Genomic DNA, 22,197 nt, shown 5'->3' with positions numbered 1-22,197 from the left:
AAAGAGACCATCTTTCTTTAAAAAACAAAAGAAAGAAAGAAAAATGTAATAAAGAGACCAATTTTTAGTCAGGTGCAGTGGTTCACATCTATAATCCCAAAGACTTGGGAGGTTGAGGTGGAAGGATCATTTCAGCACAGGAGATCAAGGCTGCAATGAGCCATGATTGTACCACTGCAAACCAGGCTAGGCAACACAGCAAGCAAGACCCCAACCTGTTAGAAAGTGAGAAGAGAGAGAGAGACCATTTTTTTTGTATTACAGTTGACAATAGCATTTGAAATCTGAGAGATAACCTGTAAATGTCATCTTTCATTCCAGAGGTTTTAGAAGGTTAACTTTCTCCATCTCAGGGAGAAGTGTATCTATTTCAGTGCCCTCTGTCTCTGGAAGGCACAAAAATTCTCACATGACCCAGGTTCCTCATGCCACTTCTTGGTCTATCTGTGCACTTCCTTGTGAAATCTAGTTTTAGCAAGAACCCTGCTAAGTCAGTTTAGCCAAAACCTTTGATATCTGATCATCTTCCATCTTCCTCATCTTCAAGGTAAGGTTCCTCATCCTCCACCATCCCCTAGGTGACGTCTCATACCCCGATCTGTCTTCAGCAAGAATCCTGTTAGGTCGATTTAGCCAGAATCCCCCTTACCCGGATGTTACCTCAGAGTAATTTTCTATCCACTGACCCCTCCCTGCTCCTTGACTGTAAGTTCTTACTTGGCGCTGCTGTGGTAGAACTTGACCCTGTCAACTTGAAATAATCAGAATAATTAGAACTCAGCTTGAAAGAGGTTATTTAGGCTTTGAAAAGCTGAGAATATAGAATATCCTTCCAGGAAACACAGACTCCAGAGAAATGAGGTGGGTGCTCTGACATTAAAAATTAAGCTTTTGCTTATATAGGCAGAAAACAGAGAAGTTTAGTTCGATTATAACGTTTTTTATACAAGGCTGGTTTATGAGTTACTACAATTTAAATAGTGACAGTTTGTTTTCTGTTTGTTTGCATTTTCTTCCCAATTTAAAACAGTATATTTAATATTGCATCTTTAGACCATATTATGTGATAGCCATAAAGCCTTTGTGTGAGAAAGGGAGGGAGAAAGTTTATCTATAATGAAGATCCACAGTGAATAGGGAAGAGGTCTTCCTCGGGGCCCTTAAGTCATTTACACTTAATAGAACAATGTAGGGACAACACAGGGAAGGAAGAAGGCTAATCTCTAATCAGAGAAACACAGGTTTCAATTGCCTGGGTTATGTTTGCCTGCTCGCCTGACTCAGGTCCCATAATCACATTCCTTTAAGGGTCAAAATATGCTGGAACTTAAAAGTTCCAAAAGCTTAGATTTTAAGTTACTGATTTTCACAAGCCCCATTTCCCCCATCACAAAATCTCACTGCCGTAGTTCCTCCACCAACCCTGATGCTCCTGAGTAACATCTGCTTTACTGTGCTGTAACCAGCATCCCTGAATAATGTTTTCTTTAACAGAAGTGCCAAAAACTATCTTTGTGATTTTGCAAGATTTTCCCAGTTTACATTCATCTCCTGCTTCAGGGTTTTCTTTCCATTTATTTTGACAAAACTAAATGAAACTTGTAGTTAACTTTAACTGAGTAATTAAAGACAACAAAAAGCAAACAGAGCTGGAGACAGAGAGAGAAAAAGAACCCCAGTGAATTAACTGTGGCAGCACCAAACGATTTGATGTTTTCTGGCCTAAAGGCCTGGCTACGGGCCACCTAGAACCCTCAGGGCTAGAAGTTCCAGCTGCTCATTGACTAAGCTCTAGGAAAGGAGAGGAAGGAGCAGAAGAAGGCGGGGAGGGGAAAGGAGAAGGGTAGCGTGTGAAGCTCTAAAAGCTTCTGATTTATTTTGCTGAAGATCTAGTCATCAGCTATAGAAAGAAAGGTGTCATTTGGTAACTGTCATAACCAGGTAGTTTATGATAGCTCATGTTACCTCTATCCCACTGTAACGAGAGGATTTATTTGAAGCTGTCTCTCCATCAATTACAGGGAAAGATCTTGAGAAAAAGACAATTTCATGTAACGTCTTTCAATATATTTTACTCCATGGTACTTTAGAATTTCTGTTATATAGCAAATGGGATATTTAAAAAGTACCCTTTCTAAATTTCTGTTGTTGGTATATAAGAATGCTGTTTTTGGGGTTGGTTGCCATGGCTCACGGCTGTAATCCCAGCACTTTGGGGGGCCGAGGCAGGCGGATCACCTGAGGTCAGGAGTTTGAGACCAGGCTGGCCAACACGGTAAAAACCCCTCTCTACTAAAAATACAAAAATTAACCGGGCATGGTGGCACACGCCTGTAATCCCAGCTACTTGGGAGGCTGAGGCAGGAGAATCACTTGAACCCAGGAAGCAGAGGTTGCTGCAGTGAGCGGAGGTTGCACCATTGCACTCTACCCTAGGCAAGAAAAGCAATACTCCATCTCAAAAAATAAATAAATAAAGAATCCTGTTTTTGTACACGATCTTATATGCAGTTGATAAACTTCTTCATTCGTTCCAAATAGTTTGTCATAGAATTTATTGCATAGTCTAGATAGAAAATCATGTCATCTACAAACATGAAACTTTCATTGATTCCTTTCCTATTGTTACAGCTCTTATTTCATTTCCTTGCTTTTATCATACTGTCCAGACTTCTGCACAATGCTAAACAGGAACAGTGACAGTGGATATCGTTGTCTTTTTCCTGTCTTTGTCTTTGTAATTTTCCTCCATTATTTATTATCATAAATAATAATGAATAATGTAATATAATATATAATATAATATAATTCCTTCATTCATAAATAATGAATATATTTAATGTGGGCTTTCAGTGGACATGTACTGTCATGTTTATGAAGTCTATATATATATACACACACACATATATATACACATATTTTTTTGAGAAAGAGTCTTGCTCTGTCACCTAGACTGGAGTGCAAGGGTATGATCTCAGCTCACTACAACCTCCGCCTCCCAGGTTCAAGCAATTCTCCGGTCTCAGCCTCTAGAGGAGCTGGGACTACAGGCAGCCACCACCACACCAGACTAATTTTTGTATTGTTAGTAGAGATGAGGCTTCACCATGTTGTTTAGGCTGGTTTCAAACTCCTGACCTCAAGTGATCTGCCCGCCTCAGACTCCCAAAGTGCTGGGATTATAGGCATGAGCCACTGGGCTCTGCCAAAGTCCCCTAATATTTATGTTGGTTTTAAAAGACCATGAATGATGTTGACTTGTACCAAACCTTGTTTATATATCTTTCAAGATGATCATACAGTTTTCCTTCTTTAGTCTGTTAAAGGGAGAAATTACACACAAATTCCCTCTTTCTCACCTCCCACTAATATCACAGGATGTGGCCTGTACTTTTCTTCATGCTTATAGAATAATCATTTGACAAGAGTATGCACACAGCCACACATACATACACACACACACACACACACATCCACACTATCAGGCTAGATTAGAAGTATGTGTGATAACAAACCCCCAGCATCTCCGTGGTTTGTGCCTTAAACGTTTGTCTTGGTCATATAAGATCTGCACGCAAGGGGCAGTGGTTGTCCATGAGAAGGTGCAGCTATGGAGGCAGCTTTCTTGAATGGCTTCATTATTTCTCCATCCAAAGACTTTGCTTTTTACTAGAGGATGGGGGCGAAGCAGATTGGAGAAGTTCCCAGAGGCTCTTCCTTCCAGAACCTGCTAGAGTTGGTATGAGAAAGGTGCTATGTCTCTCAGAGACGAAGGAAACCGAACCACAGAGCTGAAGAGGCGCATCTAGGCCACTCATTTGGAAAGGGGGAGGGGTCAGCTTCCAAGCAACAGGCTCTCTGTTGCTTCTCACCTGGATAGATATTTAAATAATTCAGCCTATTTCTCCCCAAACTTTGACAGCATGGCCTCATGGGAGAACATGTCTGTCCAACTGAGTCCATTCCTTCCCCTAGAACAGGGGAAGGAATGAAAGGAATTCCACGTTGTGGCACATCCCAGAATAGTTCCACCAGGTAAACACATTCTTTCCTAATAGAAATCTGTTGGGAAAAAAATGATCTTTCTGAACAGTGGTCAACTGCTGTTGCTAAAATCGGAGCATGATTAGTGACAACTAAGTCCCCTCTCAAAAGCGTCATGTCCAAGCAGCAGACGGCACTATGGAAAGAACGGACAGCGTTGGAAGCATCTGCTCCTGGCTGGGAGTCATAGGGTGTCAGAGTCATGGGGCAGTCTCTCCCGCTGCTTCCCAGGCCTCACAGTAAAACAGGAACCGAGGCATCCTTGCCCCTCCTCAGCTTCCAAGCTGAATCACTGTGAAGAGATGGTGTTTCCACACTGAATCGCTGTGAAGAGATGGTGTTTATTTATTAAATAAATAAAATACATTTATTTCACTTCATTTATCTGAGGATGAAAGTGAGCTGCCGAAGGGTATCATTTATTAAAGTGGAAAATAGAATCAATGTCATTACCAGAGTATCCCTTATTTCAAGCACATTTTCAGTGTCAGACTTTCTCATCCAAACTTGTTTCCCAAGCACGGCGTTCCTCCATGTAATTAATATCACATGCTTATAGCTCAGCTGCAAAGCATTCTTGGCTATTTTGATAACATGAAACCTGGCAGTTACCAGTTGTGATTTACACGTGGTTGCAGTTGGAGATTTTTCTAAAATTACAATAAAATTTCTTTGAGGGGAAATCTGTTTTAAGGACTGGACTGGGGAAAGAAAATAAAAAATAGAAGTGAACAACTCAGTGTGTCTCTTCTCCAAAGTGCATATAAGTTTATCAAGGCAACGCAGATCAGAGTGGCCTTCTGATCAGAGCCACTTTACAAGGCAGGTGATTTATGGACAGCCAGGCCGTCCCCTGCAGTGAAGCATGGGGCTTGAATACTTAGGGACAGTCATGTGCTATTTTTAAAATGAAAAGACTATAACTTCACTGCAGTCTCCAAACCTATTGAATTATTTCACTCCTATGCTTTATTCCCTTCTTCACTGGTAATGTTGGTCATCTAAGACGAAACACAAGTAAAATTTTCCATGTTCATAAGTCTGACAAATTTTAGTTGACAAAATTCCTTTCTCTGCAGGTGGAGATTTGACACTGTACCTGAGTGGATATGGGATTTAATTGTTACCAGAGCCAAATCCAAGGCAGGAAGAATCCCATCTGAAGATCCCAAGGCACAGGTGTTCTAAGTGGCCTCAATCGTTGCATCCCGTATAGAAGCAGCTGCCAGTCTCAGCGGCTGCTTTCAGGGGACTCCCCCAGAAGTCTAGCCAATGCAGAGCTGGGTCAGGGGGCATTGCAGCAGCCCTGGACCGTTCGACAGATAGGGTTCTGAGTTTTGGGTCACTGTGTTATTAGCTAATTGAGGGAATGGAAGTTATGAAATTGCCTGATTTCACTATGACCTTTTCTCGTTTACACACTGAAAATCACACACATCGAATGTCAGTGGTTCCCAGGGTTCTTGAAGAACATCTGTGTCTCCAATGAAACCCTCACTTCTCTGGGAGGGAATTCCCATTGAGTCTCCCTTGTAAGTAGGCATGGTGAATATGTCTTGCATTTGTCTGATCAGTATCTCTTGCTTTGTGGACCTTTTAGGAAAGATCAGTGTGGAAATCAATGGGCCTCCTATTGATATTCTGGGATGGGAACAAGAATAGCAGCCCATGGCAAGCTGTGGTGAAACAGCCAATCACATTATTGTCAGTGGGTCCCCTGGGATCATGTGCCTGTTATGGAGGAAGCAATGGAGCCAGGGGAGAAATGGACATCATCTAGAGGTTTGGACTTGGGGAAGTGCAACTCCATTGCTTTTAGCTGCAATAGCTGGAGGAGACTTCAGGTTATTTTCCACTGTAGAAAGGGTGGGTCTCTATTGTGAAGTTGTATTTATGGAAATAAGGAAGCATGTATGCACTGGGTGAGAAGAAGGGTAGGAGGGCTATTATAACCCTTGCCTTTTATGAGTTATGACCCTGCATCCCTTTTTGAGTTGCCAGTCTGCTCTTTGTGATTTGTTGCAAGGCTTCCCACACAACCCAGCGCTGACTATAGGGGTGAACTTAGGACTAAGTTAGAGCACTCAGAATCTTTTTCCCTAGACATTGAATCTTGACCATAGATACACAGTGATGGATGGTGACTGCAGTTGTGGCCTTCAATGGCAATGTTTAAAGAGAAGGTCCGTGAACTCCTGCTGCTGAGATCTCTGGAACCAGAGCAGCCCTGTACCCTTTATATCTCAAGGCCCGATGTGTTATAGGACCAACAGGTTTGTGTGCCACTGTGTAGTAACAGGCCAATGCACTGAGACAGCCAGGAGGCAGCAGAGAAAGAGTGTAATGATTGCAGGGCTCCTAGCAAGGAGATGGGAGGAGACCCTCAAATCCATCTCCCCGAGAGTTCTGAGTTGGGGTTTTAAAGGGGATCTTGGAGGGTGAGGGGCTGGAAAATTGGGGTCATTGATTGGTCAGGGCGAGGAGGATGAAATCATCAGGATGTGGAGCCTGTGTGCTTTGGTGAGTCAGTTTCTTATGGGGGTCCTTCAGACCTGCTGATGCTGGTGGTTTTAGTGGCATGCAGGACGTGAAAGAATATCTCAAAGGAAAACAACATTTCATAAGGTTCCAGTTGTTATCTCTAGAGCAGATAAGGGGATCTATAATCTTGTAACAGGGTCTATGTGATTCTGGGACAAGAGACAAACAACAACAAGGAAGCGCATCAGAGAACAGGCTGCCCTCACGATCAGTGCTGGGTGTGCTGCAAGCTTGTTTCAGTCTCATTTCTCTCCCTCCCTTCTTCCCTGATTACTTTAATGAAGTTTATTGGGACGGTTTCAGATGCTCAGCTTTCCATATGATTAGGTGAGTGACCCAGAACCCTTCCAAAGAACCCTGTGGACTCAACCCTCTGCTTGAACAACATACAAGATAATATGAGACATTTATTTATTGAGGACCATCTAAGCACCTGGCACTGTGCCAGATTCTTTCAGATGTATAAAATTTCACTTTCTCTTAATGATTCTGGAAAGGAATGATGGCATCTTATGAAGCTGTAGCAGATGCTGTCCTGGCCTCGCTCACGTCTCTCAGACATGTTGGAGTGCCCCGGCTGCTGCTCTGCACGTGTAGCTGAGGTCCTCCTGGTGGAAAAATACCACCAGAGCTCTCTGAAGCTGGAGTGGAATAATTCTGAAGTGTGCGTTTTGCCTCCTTTCCCAGTGTCTCCCCATGGGGCTAAACTCTGGTCACCTGCTCCTGTTGCTGGTCTTGTGACACACATGTGGCAGGATGTCACCCTTTCCCTGGGTTGTGTCCACTTTCCTTGTTGTGTTATTCATACTCTCCAAATAAAATGCTTTCACTGAAATCCCTGCCTTTGTGTCTGCTTCTTCGAGAAACCAAACTAAGTAAGATGGGGGCTTCTGGGATGCTTGGAAGATGCAGCTCAGGATTGGTCCTGTGTTAATCCCTCTATCAATGCGAATCCACCTCCACCATATGGATGAGAACACTGAGACACAGGAGAGGCGAGAACAACGCACCTGACATCACTCAGTCAGTAGACACCTAGGATGGCAATTGGGGTTTACCCTTCATGGCAATGCTGATCCTTTTCCTGGCCCAGGGTGGCTTGACCTTTGCAGTGTAGACATTCTGAGCTGGGTAGTCCTTTGCTGTGCAGTGTTGCCCTGTGCATTGTAGGAGGTTTTGCAGCATCCTCTATGCACTAGATGCCGGGAGCATCCCACCCCTTATTGTGATAACTAAAAATGTCTCCCCAAAATTGCTGAATGTCCCCTTGGCAGGAGGGGAGGATTCCCCCTTGAGAACCACAGCCCAAGAGAGCCAGATTCTGTAGGAAAAAGGGCAGTGCCCATCCTGACGGAGAGAGGCGAGTGACAGCACATGGACAGCCTCCTTATGGAGACTTTGATCCAATCTTGTATCTTCTGACTCCAACTCTGGCCCACTTTCCATTATGTAGGCTTCTTGGGATCAATTGTTCCATTGCTATGGTTGTTAGAAAGTTCTTTCCTGTTGAGCCCAAATCTGCTTCCCGGTAACTGACTTCATCAGCGTGCCCTCTGAAGCCATGCAGGAGTTCTAATCCTTTTCATGGGCTGCACTTCAACTATTTGAAAACAACTTGTGTGTCCCTGCCCTGTCCCCTCCCTGCCCTGCCTCCCGCCAATCGCTCCCTGAACCTTTGGGGCATCCCCTTGGCTGCTTGGGCACTCAGAAGTTCACTCAGTAACAAATTCAGCAACCACAACACCTACTATGTGCCAGGTGCTACCATATGTCAGGAACAATTCTCAGACAGGGAATTCAAACGTTTTGGTTCCTTCTCAAACCTGCAAACAAGAATTGCCAGAGCCTAGAGTTCATGCATGTTAAAGCTTCCGAGAGATTTGGGCATGGTCTGCCTACAGTTAAGTCCAGCGTTTAAGAGCCTTTGATCTACCGTGGTCTAGCTCCAGGCAATAGAGCTCTGATTTGTGTCTTAAAGCAGCTATTTAAAAGATGGCTTTGAAGAAAGTATTAAAAAGGAACTCTTTTAAAAATTGTTTATTTATTTATTTTTATTATACTTTAAGTTCTGGGGTACACATGCAGAACGTGCAGGTTTGTTACATGGGTATACACGTGCCATGGTGACTTGCTGCACCCATCAACCCGTCATCTACATTAGGTATTTCTCCTAACGCTCTCCCTCCCCTAGCTCCCCACCTCCCAACAGACCCCGGTGTATAATATGTCCCTCCCTGTGTCCTTATGTTCTTATTGTTCAGCTCCCACTTAGCAGTGAGAACATGCGATGTGTGGTTTTCTGTTCCTGTATGAGTCTGCTGAGAATGATGGTTTCCAGCTTCATCCATGTCCCTGTAAAGGACATGAACTCATCCTAAAAATAGGATGCTAGGTTAAAGAGGTACCTGTTTCTATCAAGTCACACTTTCAGTAAAATAGCTTTTAAAAAGTTTATGCAAAAAAAAAAAAAAGCCTAGAGGTTGATGCAAAAGCAATGTTCGTGAGCTTTCCTTCTCTAGATAGTAGAATCAAAGGAGATCACCATTTTTTCCTTTGTCCTTTGCTTCATTTTAAAGCTTGTAGAATGAATGCGTATGTGTGTCTATGTGTGTGTATATATGTACATAAATATACACACACATATTCACGTACATTGCCATCAGTTTTTAAAAGATTTTTGTAAAATTGTACTGATGGCCATCTTTTTGCTATTTCTCATAGGGACTGATGACACCTGGAAGAAATAAGCCACAGAGATGCAGAATGCGATCATAGAACTAGAAGCATTTGGGGAATAAGAAAGCATTAGAACGATAGAGCTAGAACAAATGCCGGGTCATCCTCCATCATTTAGGAAAGTGGGAAAGGTGATTTATATGGGACCACAGCACATCTACATGAACATCCTGAGTGAAAAGAAACTGACATAAAGAACACAAAATAGTGACACCAGAGAAACGAGTACCAAGGGTGGGTACACAAACAAAAAAGGGCTTTTATATCTACTCAAGTTAAAACACCATTCATCCAACTCCCTGGTTGAATGTAGCCTATCACAAATGATTCTTTAATTCCCATTTGTCTGAGGCTTTACTTTACATGACCTATATTCTATTTTAAGGGTTTCTGAGCTTCACAAATGAGCACATGATTTTCCTCCTTCCCTTTCGACTGTCCCTTATTTCAATTACATAAATCACAATGGCTTACTTTTTCTTGGAAGAGGTTTTCTGATTTCCTCTTCCCTCTGCTCCTTCTAAATCCCCCGGATTCAGTGTTAAGCCTTTGACTCCTGTCCCTTCTCATGGATAGACGTTCTCCTTTCTTCCTCCCAAAAGCATTCCCTTCCTCTTGGTAGATCCGTGAGTTCTTTCTGGCTGCCAGGATATGGGTCCTAGGCAGAGCCTGGGTGGGCATGTCCTCCCTGTGGCTATTGGAGTTTGGCAAATGAGCACAAAATTCGCAGGTCTGTGCAACTGTCCAACACCCACTTATTTGAAAAGTGAACTGGAAGTCTAACGTTTCCAACCACATCGCAGCAACTGGATGCCACGGGGGTAGCCTCTGTTCCGTTGCAGTGATATTCCTGAAACTTTTGAAGGGAATTCCATTTAATGTTGCTAGGACTGTGTGTGTGTGTGTGTGTGTGTGTGTGTGTGTGTGTGTGTGTGAGACAGAGAGAGAGACAGAGAGAGAGAGAGAGAAGGAGAATTCTAGCAAAGTAATGTGTCTATGAGGACTGGTAGATAATGCTACCCTAAATAACTTGGGCTTCCACTGGCTGGCTTTTGTTCATAAAATGCTAATCCTTTCAGGTGTAGACCTATATAAAACATTGGGGATTAAAGGTGCACAGAAGCCTCCAATCTCTTCTGCTGCATAAGGTAAAGATATGTTTAACAATTCAAAATTATTTGGGGCTTACTAACAAGGAGTCATTTCCAATTCTTTATTAACCATGAACACGTGATGTAGATCATAGACGTGCTGAACTAATAACAGTCAGTTAGTAGACTATAGCAGTTCTTTTGCAGATGGCTTTTCAATGCACAGCTGTCTTTGGGAATAGTTAATTTATCACATCTACAGTGATGGAGAGGTTACCATTTCATTGCACAAGGAAAACTGTCCCTGGTATTTGACTGAAAATAGTTCTTTCCTTGCATGGAAAATGAAGATGCCTTAGATTTAATGTGCACGTTCCTATGGTGACAGGCTGAAATTCCGTATACAGCGTCACACTGTGTATTTCCTCCGTTAACTTTGAAGACAATAACAACAGTTGATATCGTATGAGCAGGAGGCTTTGCATGGGCGACCCCTCTTAATTCCCATAACCATAGTATGAAGCAGGTGTCACCGTCATCTACATGATTTACTTGGATTGAACACAGCACAGGCAAGAGTCAAAGGCAGGCAGGTTTCTCACCACGGTGCTGAGACGTCTACACTGCGGGCCCTCCAGATACTTTCTAACAACCAGTCTGCTATTTTCTAGGGGGAGCAATCCACTTCCTGCAGCTGTGAGAATGTTGGAAAGAAGGAGCAAGTGAACGCCTGCAACAGAAACAAATCCTCCTGTGAAGCAGAGCCTGGTAGAGCATTCTTGGCTGGCTTGGTGAGCTGGAAAATTGGGGCAAGTAGTTGATTACTTGATTCTAGAGTCAATGAAAATGCCACATTACTTCCACCACAATCTCATTGCTTTGAAATCTGTTGTGCGGACATGTGTGGGGCACACAGCCTCCTCCAGGTGTAGACAGAATTACCCACATGGTGGGGGCCTGGCACTCTTTCTCACGCTTTGTTCCCTGAGGGCAATTTTGTGCCTGCATGGCTGGATTTAGTGCTGGTCTTAGGTGAGCTAGTCAGCCGTGGCATGGCTGGCGTGTCCAGTTTCCACCCTCAGTTGGATGGAACCTCAATGTGATGGGCAACTCCTGTGTGTGAGGAATAAACCCAGGACAGTAAACACAGATGACAACCATTTACATTTTGTAAAAGGGACCAGAAAATGTCACTGTGACGGTGTAGACTTCAGATACACAAAACATGATGAGAAATTTCAGGACAAAGCAGGCATGGAAAAACAAGTTCGAACCAAGGCAACTTGGGCTGCGTCCTACCTGCTGAGTAAGAATGGAGACTTGGGCTGGATGGCCCATCCTGGCTCTGACTCCTGGCATCATCCCTGGCCAGCTGCGCTTGGTCTTATGCTGGTTTTCAATCTCTCTGAGCCTGAATTTCTCTCATCTGAGACAAGGCATCATGCCAGTGTCTACCTTACAGGGTTTTGGTGAGGATTCAACGAATACACATCGAGCCCTTCAAGAACTATGCACAGCAACAATGTGAGAATTCCTCCAGCAATGTCAGGCATCGTTATTTTAGGACCAATCAATGATCCCAATAGCTAGGTCTCTTGTTCTGGACCAGGTACCATTTCCTGCGCTTTAATAGTCACGTTCACTCTTCTGTTTCTCACGGCAGCCTTAGGAGGTAGGCAGATATTATGATCGCCTTTTCGCTGATGAGGAAATGGGCCCTGAGGGACTGAGTGAGTTGCCCAGTGTTAGAGAGGGAGCCAAGTCGAGCTCCTGGCCCTGGTCCCAGTGCTTTCTACTGTCTTGCAATAGAGCCTCGGAGGAAAGCAGAGCAGCCTTGTGTTGGCTCCAAATCCCAGCGTCTAATCCATGATGTCATTAACCCCAGAATCCACACGTACCCCCAGTGGTATGCAAGTCTGGACAGATTTTACAATTCAATTCCAAAAGTTATTAGAGATACAGTATGGAGTTCCAGAACTTAGTGATGGGCTACAATATTTGGAGTGGGGAGGAGGATGGCAAAGAATAACTTTTCAAAAGAACAAGAACTTGCTGTAGGCCCCTGAGCAACATAAAACTGGTTTTCAGGCCAAAGCTGCTGTTCTGGCATTTCTTCAGCACCTAGGTTCGCAAAGAACGGTTTCTCTGCATCTTGCTCTGCAAAGCCAGGATAACAGCTCCTTGGGTGGCTGCTTTGCTCACTCAGGGAACTAAGCTGAAAAGCAGGCGTTCTTTTCAGCTCAGATAAGCTACACCTTTCGGAGCCCTTCGGGAATGTCTTGGGCTGAGCGACTCCGGCCTTGTCCAGCATTTTCCTCTCAGCAGGCTCCGGCTATGGACGTGTGTCTGAGCTCCGCGCAGCAGCCTGGGCGCCAGGGGGAAGAACTGAGCTCCCCGGGTGGCTGGTTAGAGGCTGAGAAGAAGGGGGCTTCGCAGAAAGGCAGCACCGGGGGAGCCCTAGAAGGTAACCTCCTTCTTCACCACTTCAACAGTTCTCCTCAGTTGCTTTCCTGACGATGATATGTTCAAGTAAATTTCAGTGACAAGAATTTCCATTTCCTTTTAACACTAGATTTTTTACTATAATGAAGCTTAGCAGAAAAATGCTGTTTTGCAAGCATAAACATAATTCCTGTTTTTTCATTATTTCCTTATTAAAAGTAATCCCTGTTTTTTCATTATTTACTTACCAGAGTTCACACGTTTGTTTTTGTTGCATGTATAGATCTAAGTTTGCTATATTTTTGTAGCAAGAACTTAAAAGAAGAAAAAAAAAAATCTAGGTTTGTTTCTGCTTTTCCCCAAAATACATTCTTGGCAGCTTTGTCATATAGCGAATCTTTAGAAATCAAACTGTATTTTCCCATTAGGACAATGTAAGAGTTTAGGGTTACATATCTGGGCATGGATTCAGTTGTAAATAAATAATAGACATAACAAATAATATAATAAAACCCAAGATGCAGCATTTACAGTGTTTATAATTAAAGGTGGTAAAAAATACATCCCAATACTAATAAATAAGAATGTTGTCTATTTTTACTGAATTGTTTCCATAAAAATGCAACTCTAACTTACCTGAAAATCTGATCTCTCTAAAACTATCAGAATAGCACAGATATAATAAATACAAATATTTCAGGTGTAATAAACGTACATTTCTTAATCGTTGTAGAACCTCACAGGGTCTGATGAGAGAATACGTGCATGTCTATGTTTCCTTGCAATGTTGATTGGAAAAGTGTAGCTGTCAAGCTTCATATTTGTCAGTTTATTTACCTGTGAAATGATGAGCCATTCAAAATCAGCCTACTTACTCTTCCTAGTCTCTAGAGAAAAATAAGTCCCCAGATGGTGACATATGGGAGGAGGGACAGGCATGGCCTGGATAAGAGTGGGGCAGGGCAGGGAAGCGGCAGGGGCTGGTATAGGTCCCTGATACTCTGAGCCACCACCCATCAGTGTGCTGGTGATGGCTTGTACTGGCACCTGAATTTCAGCAATTTTTGTAGCTGGTTGTTATATATAACCATCATTCAAATTTAAGTTAGAATCTTATTATTAAATAGATTATATTAAAGACAAAGGATATTAAAGACAAAGGTATATTAAAAGCGAAGTTGATAAATACTCAAAAGTCATCATCAATTATTCTATTACCTCTTCCTAATATCTATGCTCTCGAGGTGAGTCGTGCCTATGGTGTCTGTACGGTAGGAACACTGCACAGTGGCGAGGTACTGCACGTCTTTCCCCAGCGACTCATGCTGCTTCTCCGAAATCGGCATGGTGGGAGTATTCACTCCAGAGCAATAGTCAAAACCTGTCAATCAGCACTTCTTCCCCTCTTGCCGAAGTGATTATTAAACATTAATCACCCTATTCTTCGGCCTTCTTCCTGCCTCTGAACCAGAGTCAGTCTCTCAGTTCTGTGTGGTAGGAGCTGGGATTCTGTTAGATGTCAGTGGCTTCCCAAAAGAAGTGGGGAGAGCTACAGGGCTCCCTCCTTTTCCTACAACCTCCCTGCAGCCTCCTAACCAGGGCAGGTGACAGCAGAGGACAAGGTCTCAGGACTGAATTGGCTACCTTTATTAGAGGGGTCTTGCAAGTTTACTGAGGTCCCAGGGTTCTGGAAGCTCACCGTTTCTGTCAGGGCAGAGAATTCTCCTTCAAAGTGGTAGAACATACTAAATCAAAGTCCCAGGCGAAAACACTCGGAAGAACTGAAGGCACCCGTGAAGCTAATTTACAAATGAGTCACTTCATTCCCATTTGTTTCAGTGTGCTGCACACTGATACTTTTGTACTATACAACAAAAAACGAATTTCTAGATAAATTAAATGAAAATATATACAGACATAGAAAATACAAGCTCTGCGTTTTGTTCGTAGATTCAACAGACATTGTCAAATGGTTGTGACTGTTTCTAAAGGCTCACTCCAAATCCCTCTACTTACTGCGGAGCTGTTACTAGCATTGGCAGAGCAGTGGCATGGAACTGTTCCAGTGTGTATGGAATGAGTGAGACCTGAAACACCCAGAGGCCCTGCCCCTGACCTGAGGGATGCTCTGCTGACCAGGTTTCTCCCAAGACCCACTTCCCTTTGCCTCGTATTCACCTCCTCCTGCCTTCCACCTTGAGTGCCTAGTTCACATTAAAACACTTCCAATGTTCAACGGCTGCCTCCACTACCTTTGTCCAAAGCCCGTGTTTTACCTCCTGTTAAACGTTTTACAGTCATATCCCAGGCCACAAAGGCAGGTTTCGTGCAAACAAAACTGACCTTCCTCCCCGCTAGTCTCCGCACTGTTAATTCTTTCCCACCGCTGGGACCAGCACCTTTTCCTCTGCTCCTGGTCCTTCTTCTGCACACTTTGACTCGCTGCTCTTTTTATTCCTAAACACTCTGGAAAACCTGCAAACACTTGTGATCCCTTGATGTCGGCCCGATCAGGTGCTCTTTTCCTCTCATTTTGTATGTCATTTGAGAGCTGCTAGCGTGGGTCATGGGTTTAAAGGAGTATTTAAAGCAATAGTAACTTAATAGCCAGAGCTCAGCTGACATCCTCCCCCAGGGATGTGGGGCTGGCTGGGCTTGGGTGGCCTCTACCTTTTGAGCAGCAATTGTAGGAAAGATTGAAGGAACACGCTCCAGCCAACATGTGGGAATGTCACTTCACTTCAAGACCTAAAAATAGGCAGGTCTGGCTGGGCGCGGTGGCTCACGCCTGTAATCCCAGCACTTTGGGAGGCCAGGGCATGTGGATCATGAGGTCAGGAGTTTAAGACTAGCCCGACCAACATGGTGAAACCCTGTCTCTACTAAAAATACAAAGATTAGCTGGGCGTGGTGGCACACGCATGTAATCCCAGTTACTCAGGAGGCTGAGGCAGGTGAATCGCTTGAACCCGAGAGGTGGAGGTTGTGGTGAGCTGAGATTGTGCCACTGCACTCCAGCCTGGGCAACAGAGTGAGACTCTGTCTCAGAAACGGGGGGAAAAAGGCAGGTTTGTGTTTACCTAGTTTCTCTGTATCCAGACAGCTCACTTGTGCAGTTTTGCTGGTAAGTTCGCCATTTTTCCATCAGCAAAACATACGGTGGGGACGGATCCACACCTCTTCTGTCCTCCCCTAAATAAAGAAAGGGCCCAGAGCATTCTTTGGCATTTTGTCACGTGATAAAAATGTCACATCCAAATTTCATCCAAATGTCCCTGCCATCCCATATAATTCAATTTTGTGCCAATTTGCAGGCGTTCTCCTTGATAGCATCATCCCCTGTGTTTATGGAAAGGTCGCTCAATCTAATGACGTCTTGGCTGTTGTACCAAGTGTGTCTTTGCACTGGATTTTAACAAATCATGAACTCCAGTTTATTTTTCTACTTCACAGAATCCAACAGGATAGAAGCATCTCTTCACAGCCTCCAGACATTTGTTCCTACAGATTACGCCAGCTACACTCAGGAGCATTATCGGTTTGCAGGAAAGGAGATTGTCATCCAGGAATCCATAGAGAGTTACGGAGCGGTGGTGTGGCCAGGGGTGAGAGAAGTGTCACGTTTGTGATGTCAGGATTTCTGGAGATAACAATTCCGTACTTCCGAGTTGCCTTGGGCAATTTGTCAAGTTCCTTCATATCCTGTGCTTCTCAATTTCAGGTTCAATTTCTCGCCCCTGGGGGGTGTTGGTGGTGTGCTTGGGATCAGCAAAAACAGTATTTCTTTCAGAAACACTGGTTTTACTTTAAGCTCTGTTTCTTGAAACATTATTTGTATATTAAATAAACTCAGCTATATGAGGAAGGGAATGCAAAACTTATATAAATTGTTAAGAAAAAACCCCGGGATTTAGAGTTTAGATATTGCAGTGGGCATCTCCGAGACATGCCCATCGACCCTCAGACATTCATCTCTCTCTGTCTCTCTCTCTCTCTTTTTTTAAATTTTGAGACGGAGTCTCACTCTGTCGCCCAGGCTGGAGTGCAGTGGCATGATCTCGGCTCACTGCAACCTCCACCTCCTGGGTTCACGCAATTCTCTTGCCTCAGCCTCCCGAATAGCTGGGACTACAGGTGTGTGCCACCACGACCGGCTAATTTTTGTATTTTTAGTAGAAATAGAGTTTCACCATAGTGGCCAAGCTGGTCTCCAACTCCTGACCTCAAGTGATCCGCCCGCCTCGGCCTCCCAAAGTGCTGGGATTACAAGTGTGAGCCACTGCACCCGGTCACCAGCCATTCATTTCTTATCCATGGGGGCTGTGCCGGTAGGGACGTTTGGAAGCATGACTTTGTGGCATGTGTACCCCTGTCACAGCCCTGAGAGGATGGCGCTGAAATGAGGGCAGTCCTCTGGATTTTGAGTCAGAAAAGCTGCCATTTCCGGGCTGGGTGGTCACAAATGTTCACTTCACCTCCATTTGCCTTCATTTCCATGTTTAAAATAGTGGTGGTAATGTCTACAGCACTCCTGACATGGTTGTCAAAATTGTGAGAATTAATTTCAGGTTGTGAGATTAAATGAAGTCATAGTGTAAGCTCAAATGAGCTGTCCTCATTAAAGTAATATTCTTGCCATCTTCAGCTGAGGAAATGGGGATGCAGGCCCGTCTGCTGGCGTGGTAAAGCTCTCGACTGGGGTGCAGGGCAGAGCCAAGTTGGGCAGTGGCCCTCGGAGCCAGCGCTGTCGCTTTTCCCACTGCAAACGTTGTCAGTGCTTAGAAAGGCTCCAGATCAGAATTTCTCAATCTGCAGTCTTGTTAAAATGCAGATTCTGATTTAGGAGTTCTGGGGTGGGGCGCATTTCTTACACGTTGCCGGGTGATGCGTATCTGCTGGGCCAGGGCCGCCACACTGAGTAGTCCTGGTCAGTGGTTCCATAGGGCTCCCTCAGGTCATCTGGTGATGACATAGGATGGGGAGAAGGGTAGCCAAAGGGCTCCAGGTTCTTAGGGTGTCGACCTCCACTCGCTCCCAAACAGGGAGCTCCATTTTTACACCTTATGCATATAATTTCCTTCAACCAAAGGCTTTTCTTTGCCTTAAAAACAAGTTTGAAAATCATCAAACTACTCACAGCTTCCTATTGTAACACATTTGGCAAATAGACGACAGCAGTGGTGTAGCGATAAAGTGGTGTAGTAAGAGATCAGAGGCCGGGTATGTGGTTTACGCCATAATCCCAGCACCTGGGGAAGCCGAGGCAAGAGGATTGCTTGAGCTCAGGAGTTTGAGCCCAGCCTGGGCAACATAGTGAGACCCCATCTCTCTTTATAAAAAATAATAAAAACGAAGAGATCAGAAATTGAAAAAAGAATATTTGTCCACCTGACTGTTTTGTTCTGAACAAGGTATCATTCATGCACCAAACACTAGCCTCTCACGAAACCTGTTTCCTGAAAGCTGCATAAGAAGGGTATCTAGAGTGGGATGGCACCCTTTTCCTGTGCGACTTCAGGTGCAACTCTGTGAAAAGATCCCTTTGGAGTTTGCTAACAGGACTAGGGGCTGGGGGGATTGTTTACAATGTCAAAAGACATAGCTGTTCCCGAGAAAAGCTTGGTCTCCCGATTACACCCTGGGGTCAGCCCCTCACAGGGCAGGGCACCAGGAAGGACGCCTGCAGCCATCTCCAGGAAGTTTCTCAGAGCTGCCCTCTGAATGGCTCTAGGTGACACTCTCTTCCTGATATTGACCTCCTCCCCCCGGCTCCCACTGCAAATACTACTCTTCTTTCCTTAAGGACCAAAGAACTCCTTTCTTTACAACTTCCCTTCTAGACTCTGGAGCTCCTTGCACTGTGCTGCGGTTGGTGCTGTTTATGTCACACCCATGTTGCTATTTCACCCACCACCCTGGCCTTCCACACCAGCTGGCTTCTCCCCGGCCCCATGAAGTCGGCCCTGACTCCTCGGCGGCTCTGTGGTGATCCCTCTCCCCTCAACCTGCTGTACGCTTCCTCTACAGCACTTACCTCCCCAGAACGCAGTTTGTAATTGGCTGACATGGCCCCCAAGCCCCACTGCTGAGTTCCCAGACAGTAGAGATGACTGCGTCATATTCATCTTTGCTTGTGGCAGTTCAATATGAACAGATGAAGATGAAATGGTGTGACATACAAGATCAGGTTCGCTACTAAACCTACCACTGGTAATCCTAAGAGTGACACGTCTCAAATCATCCTGGTTGCCCCCACTCCAAACTGGGCCCCAAATAGAAAGTAGAGTCCGGAGGAAGATGGGGGCATATCATTAGCTAGGGCCTAAATGTGTAAGTAAATCATAGAGTTCATTGTTTTTTTAAATCTCAGTGTTCACATTCCTCACTCTAGGCTATTTATACTCAAATTTAAGTAACGTTGTCATTTCTTCTCATAACTCTTCCTAATCTCTCCAATCCAGGGCACTGCTAGTTGATTCCTCATGGCCATAAATGTAAACACCTCAGCAATCAATGCAAATCAAATACCCTTTACTCTTTGTGGAAAGGTTAGAGGAAGGTGGAGGCAGAAGAGAATGAATAAAGAAGAAAGGGATGTTTGATTTCCTGTATAAAAAACTAACAATATTTAGTTATATATTGTTATATATATAACTAAATGTTAATATACAAAACATTTTATACTATATATAAAACTTAGTTATAATTGTTATATATATAACCAAATGTTGATACATAAAACATTTTTAAAAATCTCCTTGCTACTACTCAAAGTGGGTCCATGGGCCAGCAGATGAGCATCATGTCAGGGCTTGTTTAGATGTGCAGGATCTTGAGGCCCACTCTCGACCTACTGAATGAGGATGTGCATCTTTAACAAGCTATCCAGGGGATCTTTTTGCACACTGAAGTCTGAGAAGTAATTTCTGAACAGTCTGTTTCTTAGAAGAACCACTTTTTAAAAAGTCACTAACCCGTTGTTCAATACGGCAAAGCGCTAGCCAACCTGAATTTTGGTAAAGGAGTCAGGAAAGAGGTGTTCAAGTTTATAAAATCACATTTAAGACGGGCGGCTCACGAGGTCAGGAGATTGAGACCATCCTGGCTAACACGGTGAAACCCCGTCTCTACTAAAAAATACAAAAAACTAGCCGGGCGAGGTGGCGGGCGCCTGTAGTCCCAGCTACACGGGAGGCTGAGGCAGGAGAATGGCGGGAACCCGGGAGGCGGAGCTTGCAGTGAGCTGAGATCCGGCCACTGCACTCCAGCCTGGGCAACAGAGCGAGACTCCGTCTCAAAAAAAAAAAAAAAAAATTATTTCTATAATTTAAAAAACTGTCTTACAAGAAATAATTCTAACATAAAACAACATTCTTAAAGCAGCTGGAGACCCATGATTAAACCAGTGGAAGAAGGTGCTGTTTTTTCAGCCCAACGTTGCCCTGATTTGAAAGAGCTAAGCTGATCTACCATTCTTCCTATGCTTTGGAGATTGAGCAAATCTGATGGAGGCAATTTTAACAAATCTGTTTCCCCAGTTCCTTAGACGCAATTTATTATAACTTCTTTATTTCAGAGGTCTATATATGGCATTGAGTGTACATTTGGGTTCTTATGAATATAAACTGAACATATGTAATAACATGTCTTTTAGTATTTAAATTTGGGTGCCAGAAAGGGTTGCTACTGACTTCCAACGTTCCAATGCCCACATGAAAAGTTATAATTATTTTTCAGGCTACGGCTTTGTGTCAGTATTTGGAGGAACATGCCGAAGAACTGAATTTCCAAGATGCAAAAATACTTGAAATTGGTGCTGGACCAGGCCTTGTTTCCATTGTGGCCAGTATTTTAGGTTTGTTTATTCCTGACCTACTATCCAGACCTTTACTGTAACAATAGCAAGTGCTTACTCTATGACAGGCTGTGGTTTAGGTGCCTGGCCCTGACTTCACTCAGTGACTCTCCCAAAAATGTCACGCCGCAGGAATTACTGCTGTTATCCACAGAGATAACTGAGTCTCAGAGAGGTTAATAAACTCCAATCAACCAGTTTCCATGGGACGAAGTTGAGTCCAGAGGCATGACTCAGTCTCTGTTGTCAGTCTCGGGGGTGGGGTGAGGTGGGGGAGCTACTGACATCAGGTGGTTGGAGGCCAGGGAGGCTGCTCACCATCTTACAGTGCACAGGACAAGACCACCCACAGGGAAGAATGAGCCAGCCCACATTAGGTCAAACATGTCCAGCCCACCCACCAATAGAGCCAAGGCTAAGGAATCCAGTTGTTTCTTGTGCTTCTCCCTGTGTCTATGTACACTGTGGTTGCCCAGATGTTTCCAGGTCATTGTTGCAATTTTTCTTTCTCTCTTAGGAGCTCAAGTCACAGCAACAGATTTGCCTGATGTCCTGGGAAACCTTCAATACAATCTTTTAAAAAACACACTGCGATGTACAGCACATCTGCCTGAAGTGAAAGAACTGGTATGGGGTGAAGACCTGGACAAAAACTTTCCCAAGTCAGCTTTTTACTATGATTATGTCCTAGCCTCGGACGTGGTCTACCATCACTACTTCCTGGACAAGCTGCTCACCACCATGGTGTACCTTTCCCAGCCAGGGACGGTGCTGCTTTGGGCAAACAAGTTCAGATTCAGCACTGACTATGAATTTTTAGATAAATTCAAGCAAGTTTTTGACACAACACTGTTGGCTGAATATCCAGAGTCATCAGTCAAACTTTTTAAGGGGATACTAAAATGGGACTAAATCCAACAAAATGCCTTTCACAACGTTAGTGTGTCTTTTGAGCAATGTGTTAGAAATTGCTTTGTTAATAAAGACTTCTTTTATAGGATTGAGAAGGTAGTGCATAGAAACAACTTGTATACTTGGAACTAATGTAACAATACTGCAGAAACTTTCTAAGATAAGATTATCTGGTTAATCTAAATATCTAAAAAGAATAACTATAAAAACATGAAAAGTAGCTTTGTTGGTTCCAACGAAGTTACATGTTTAATAAATCTTACATGGATAAATTAATACGTGAATTTCTTCCCTATTTCTGCTATAGAGCATATGTTTAAACTTGTCAATATACTGTTGTCACATGCTTTTTGAAACTGGGCTTGACAGAGTCATTATATCTTAGTTTGAAGACTCTACTTTTGCAGATTTTTAACTGCAGCAAAAAGAGGATATTGAATGACAGAAAACAGTTAATAGGCTTAAAGTTGATTAAAAGTGAAAAATAAAACTGCTGGAATAAGAACAATGTTGTCTTAAGAACTTCTTAATTTACAAAGACTCTGCCTCCGTGTCCATTATCTTAATAATATCTAG

The 22,197-nt window shown here is 43.8% G+C and overlaps 1 protein-coding gene across 2 annotated transcripts; it reads left to right on the top strand.

The window, feature by feature from the left end:
* The first annotated feature begins 731 nt into the window (after positions 1-731).
* Positions 732-21,893, top strand: METTL21C (methyltransferase like 21C). Of its 2 annotated transcripts, none has more exons than XM_011933856.1 (5): positions 732-861; positions 12,721-12,876; positions 16,308-16,459; positions 20,592-20,709; positions 21,227-21,893. In XM_011933856.1, the coding sequence occupies exons 2-5, from the start codon at positions 12,747-12,749 to the stop codon at positions 21,619-21,621; spliced, it is 795 nt and encodes a 264-aa protein (XP_011789246.1). In that variant the 5' UTR covers positions 732-861; positions 12,721-12,746; the 3' UTR covers positions 21,622-21,893. The 2 variants fall into 2 exon arrangements, with proteins under 2 accessions (XP_011789246.1, XP_011789245.1); XM_011933855.1 differs by lacking the exon at positions 732-861 and adding an exon at positions 12,231-12,318.
* Positions 21,894-22,197: the final 304 nt, after the last annotated feature.

This window comes from Colobus angolensis, unplaced genomic scaffold (assembly GCF_000951035.1).
Source record: "Colobus angolensis palliatus isolate OR3802 unplaced genomic scaffold, Cang.pa_1.0 Scaffold13, whole genome shotgun sequence".
Lineage (NCBI taxonomy): Eukaryota > Metazoa > Chordata > Mammalia > Primates > Cercopithecidae > Colobus > Colobus angolensis.
The sequence above is the reverse complement of the archived record's forward strand: the minus strand, read 5'-3'. Positions and strand labels throughout refer to the sequence as shown.

Excerpts from the sequence above, each read along its gene's own strand:
- METTL21C (XM_011933855.1), top strand. The coding sequence starts at position 12,279 with ATGATGTCATTAACCCCAGAATCCACACGTACCCCCAGTG. Across the intron at positions 12,319-12,720 it reads ATCCACACGTACCCCCAGTG|CATTTTCCTCTCAGCAGGCT; the intron begins GTATGCAAGTCT and ends GGCCTTGTCCAG. Across the intron at positions 12,877-16,307 it reads CACCGGGGGAGCCCTAGAAG|AATCCAACAGGATAGAAGCA; the intron begins GTAACCTCCTTC and ends TCTACTTCACAG.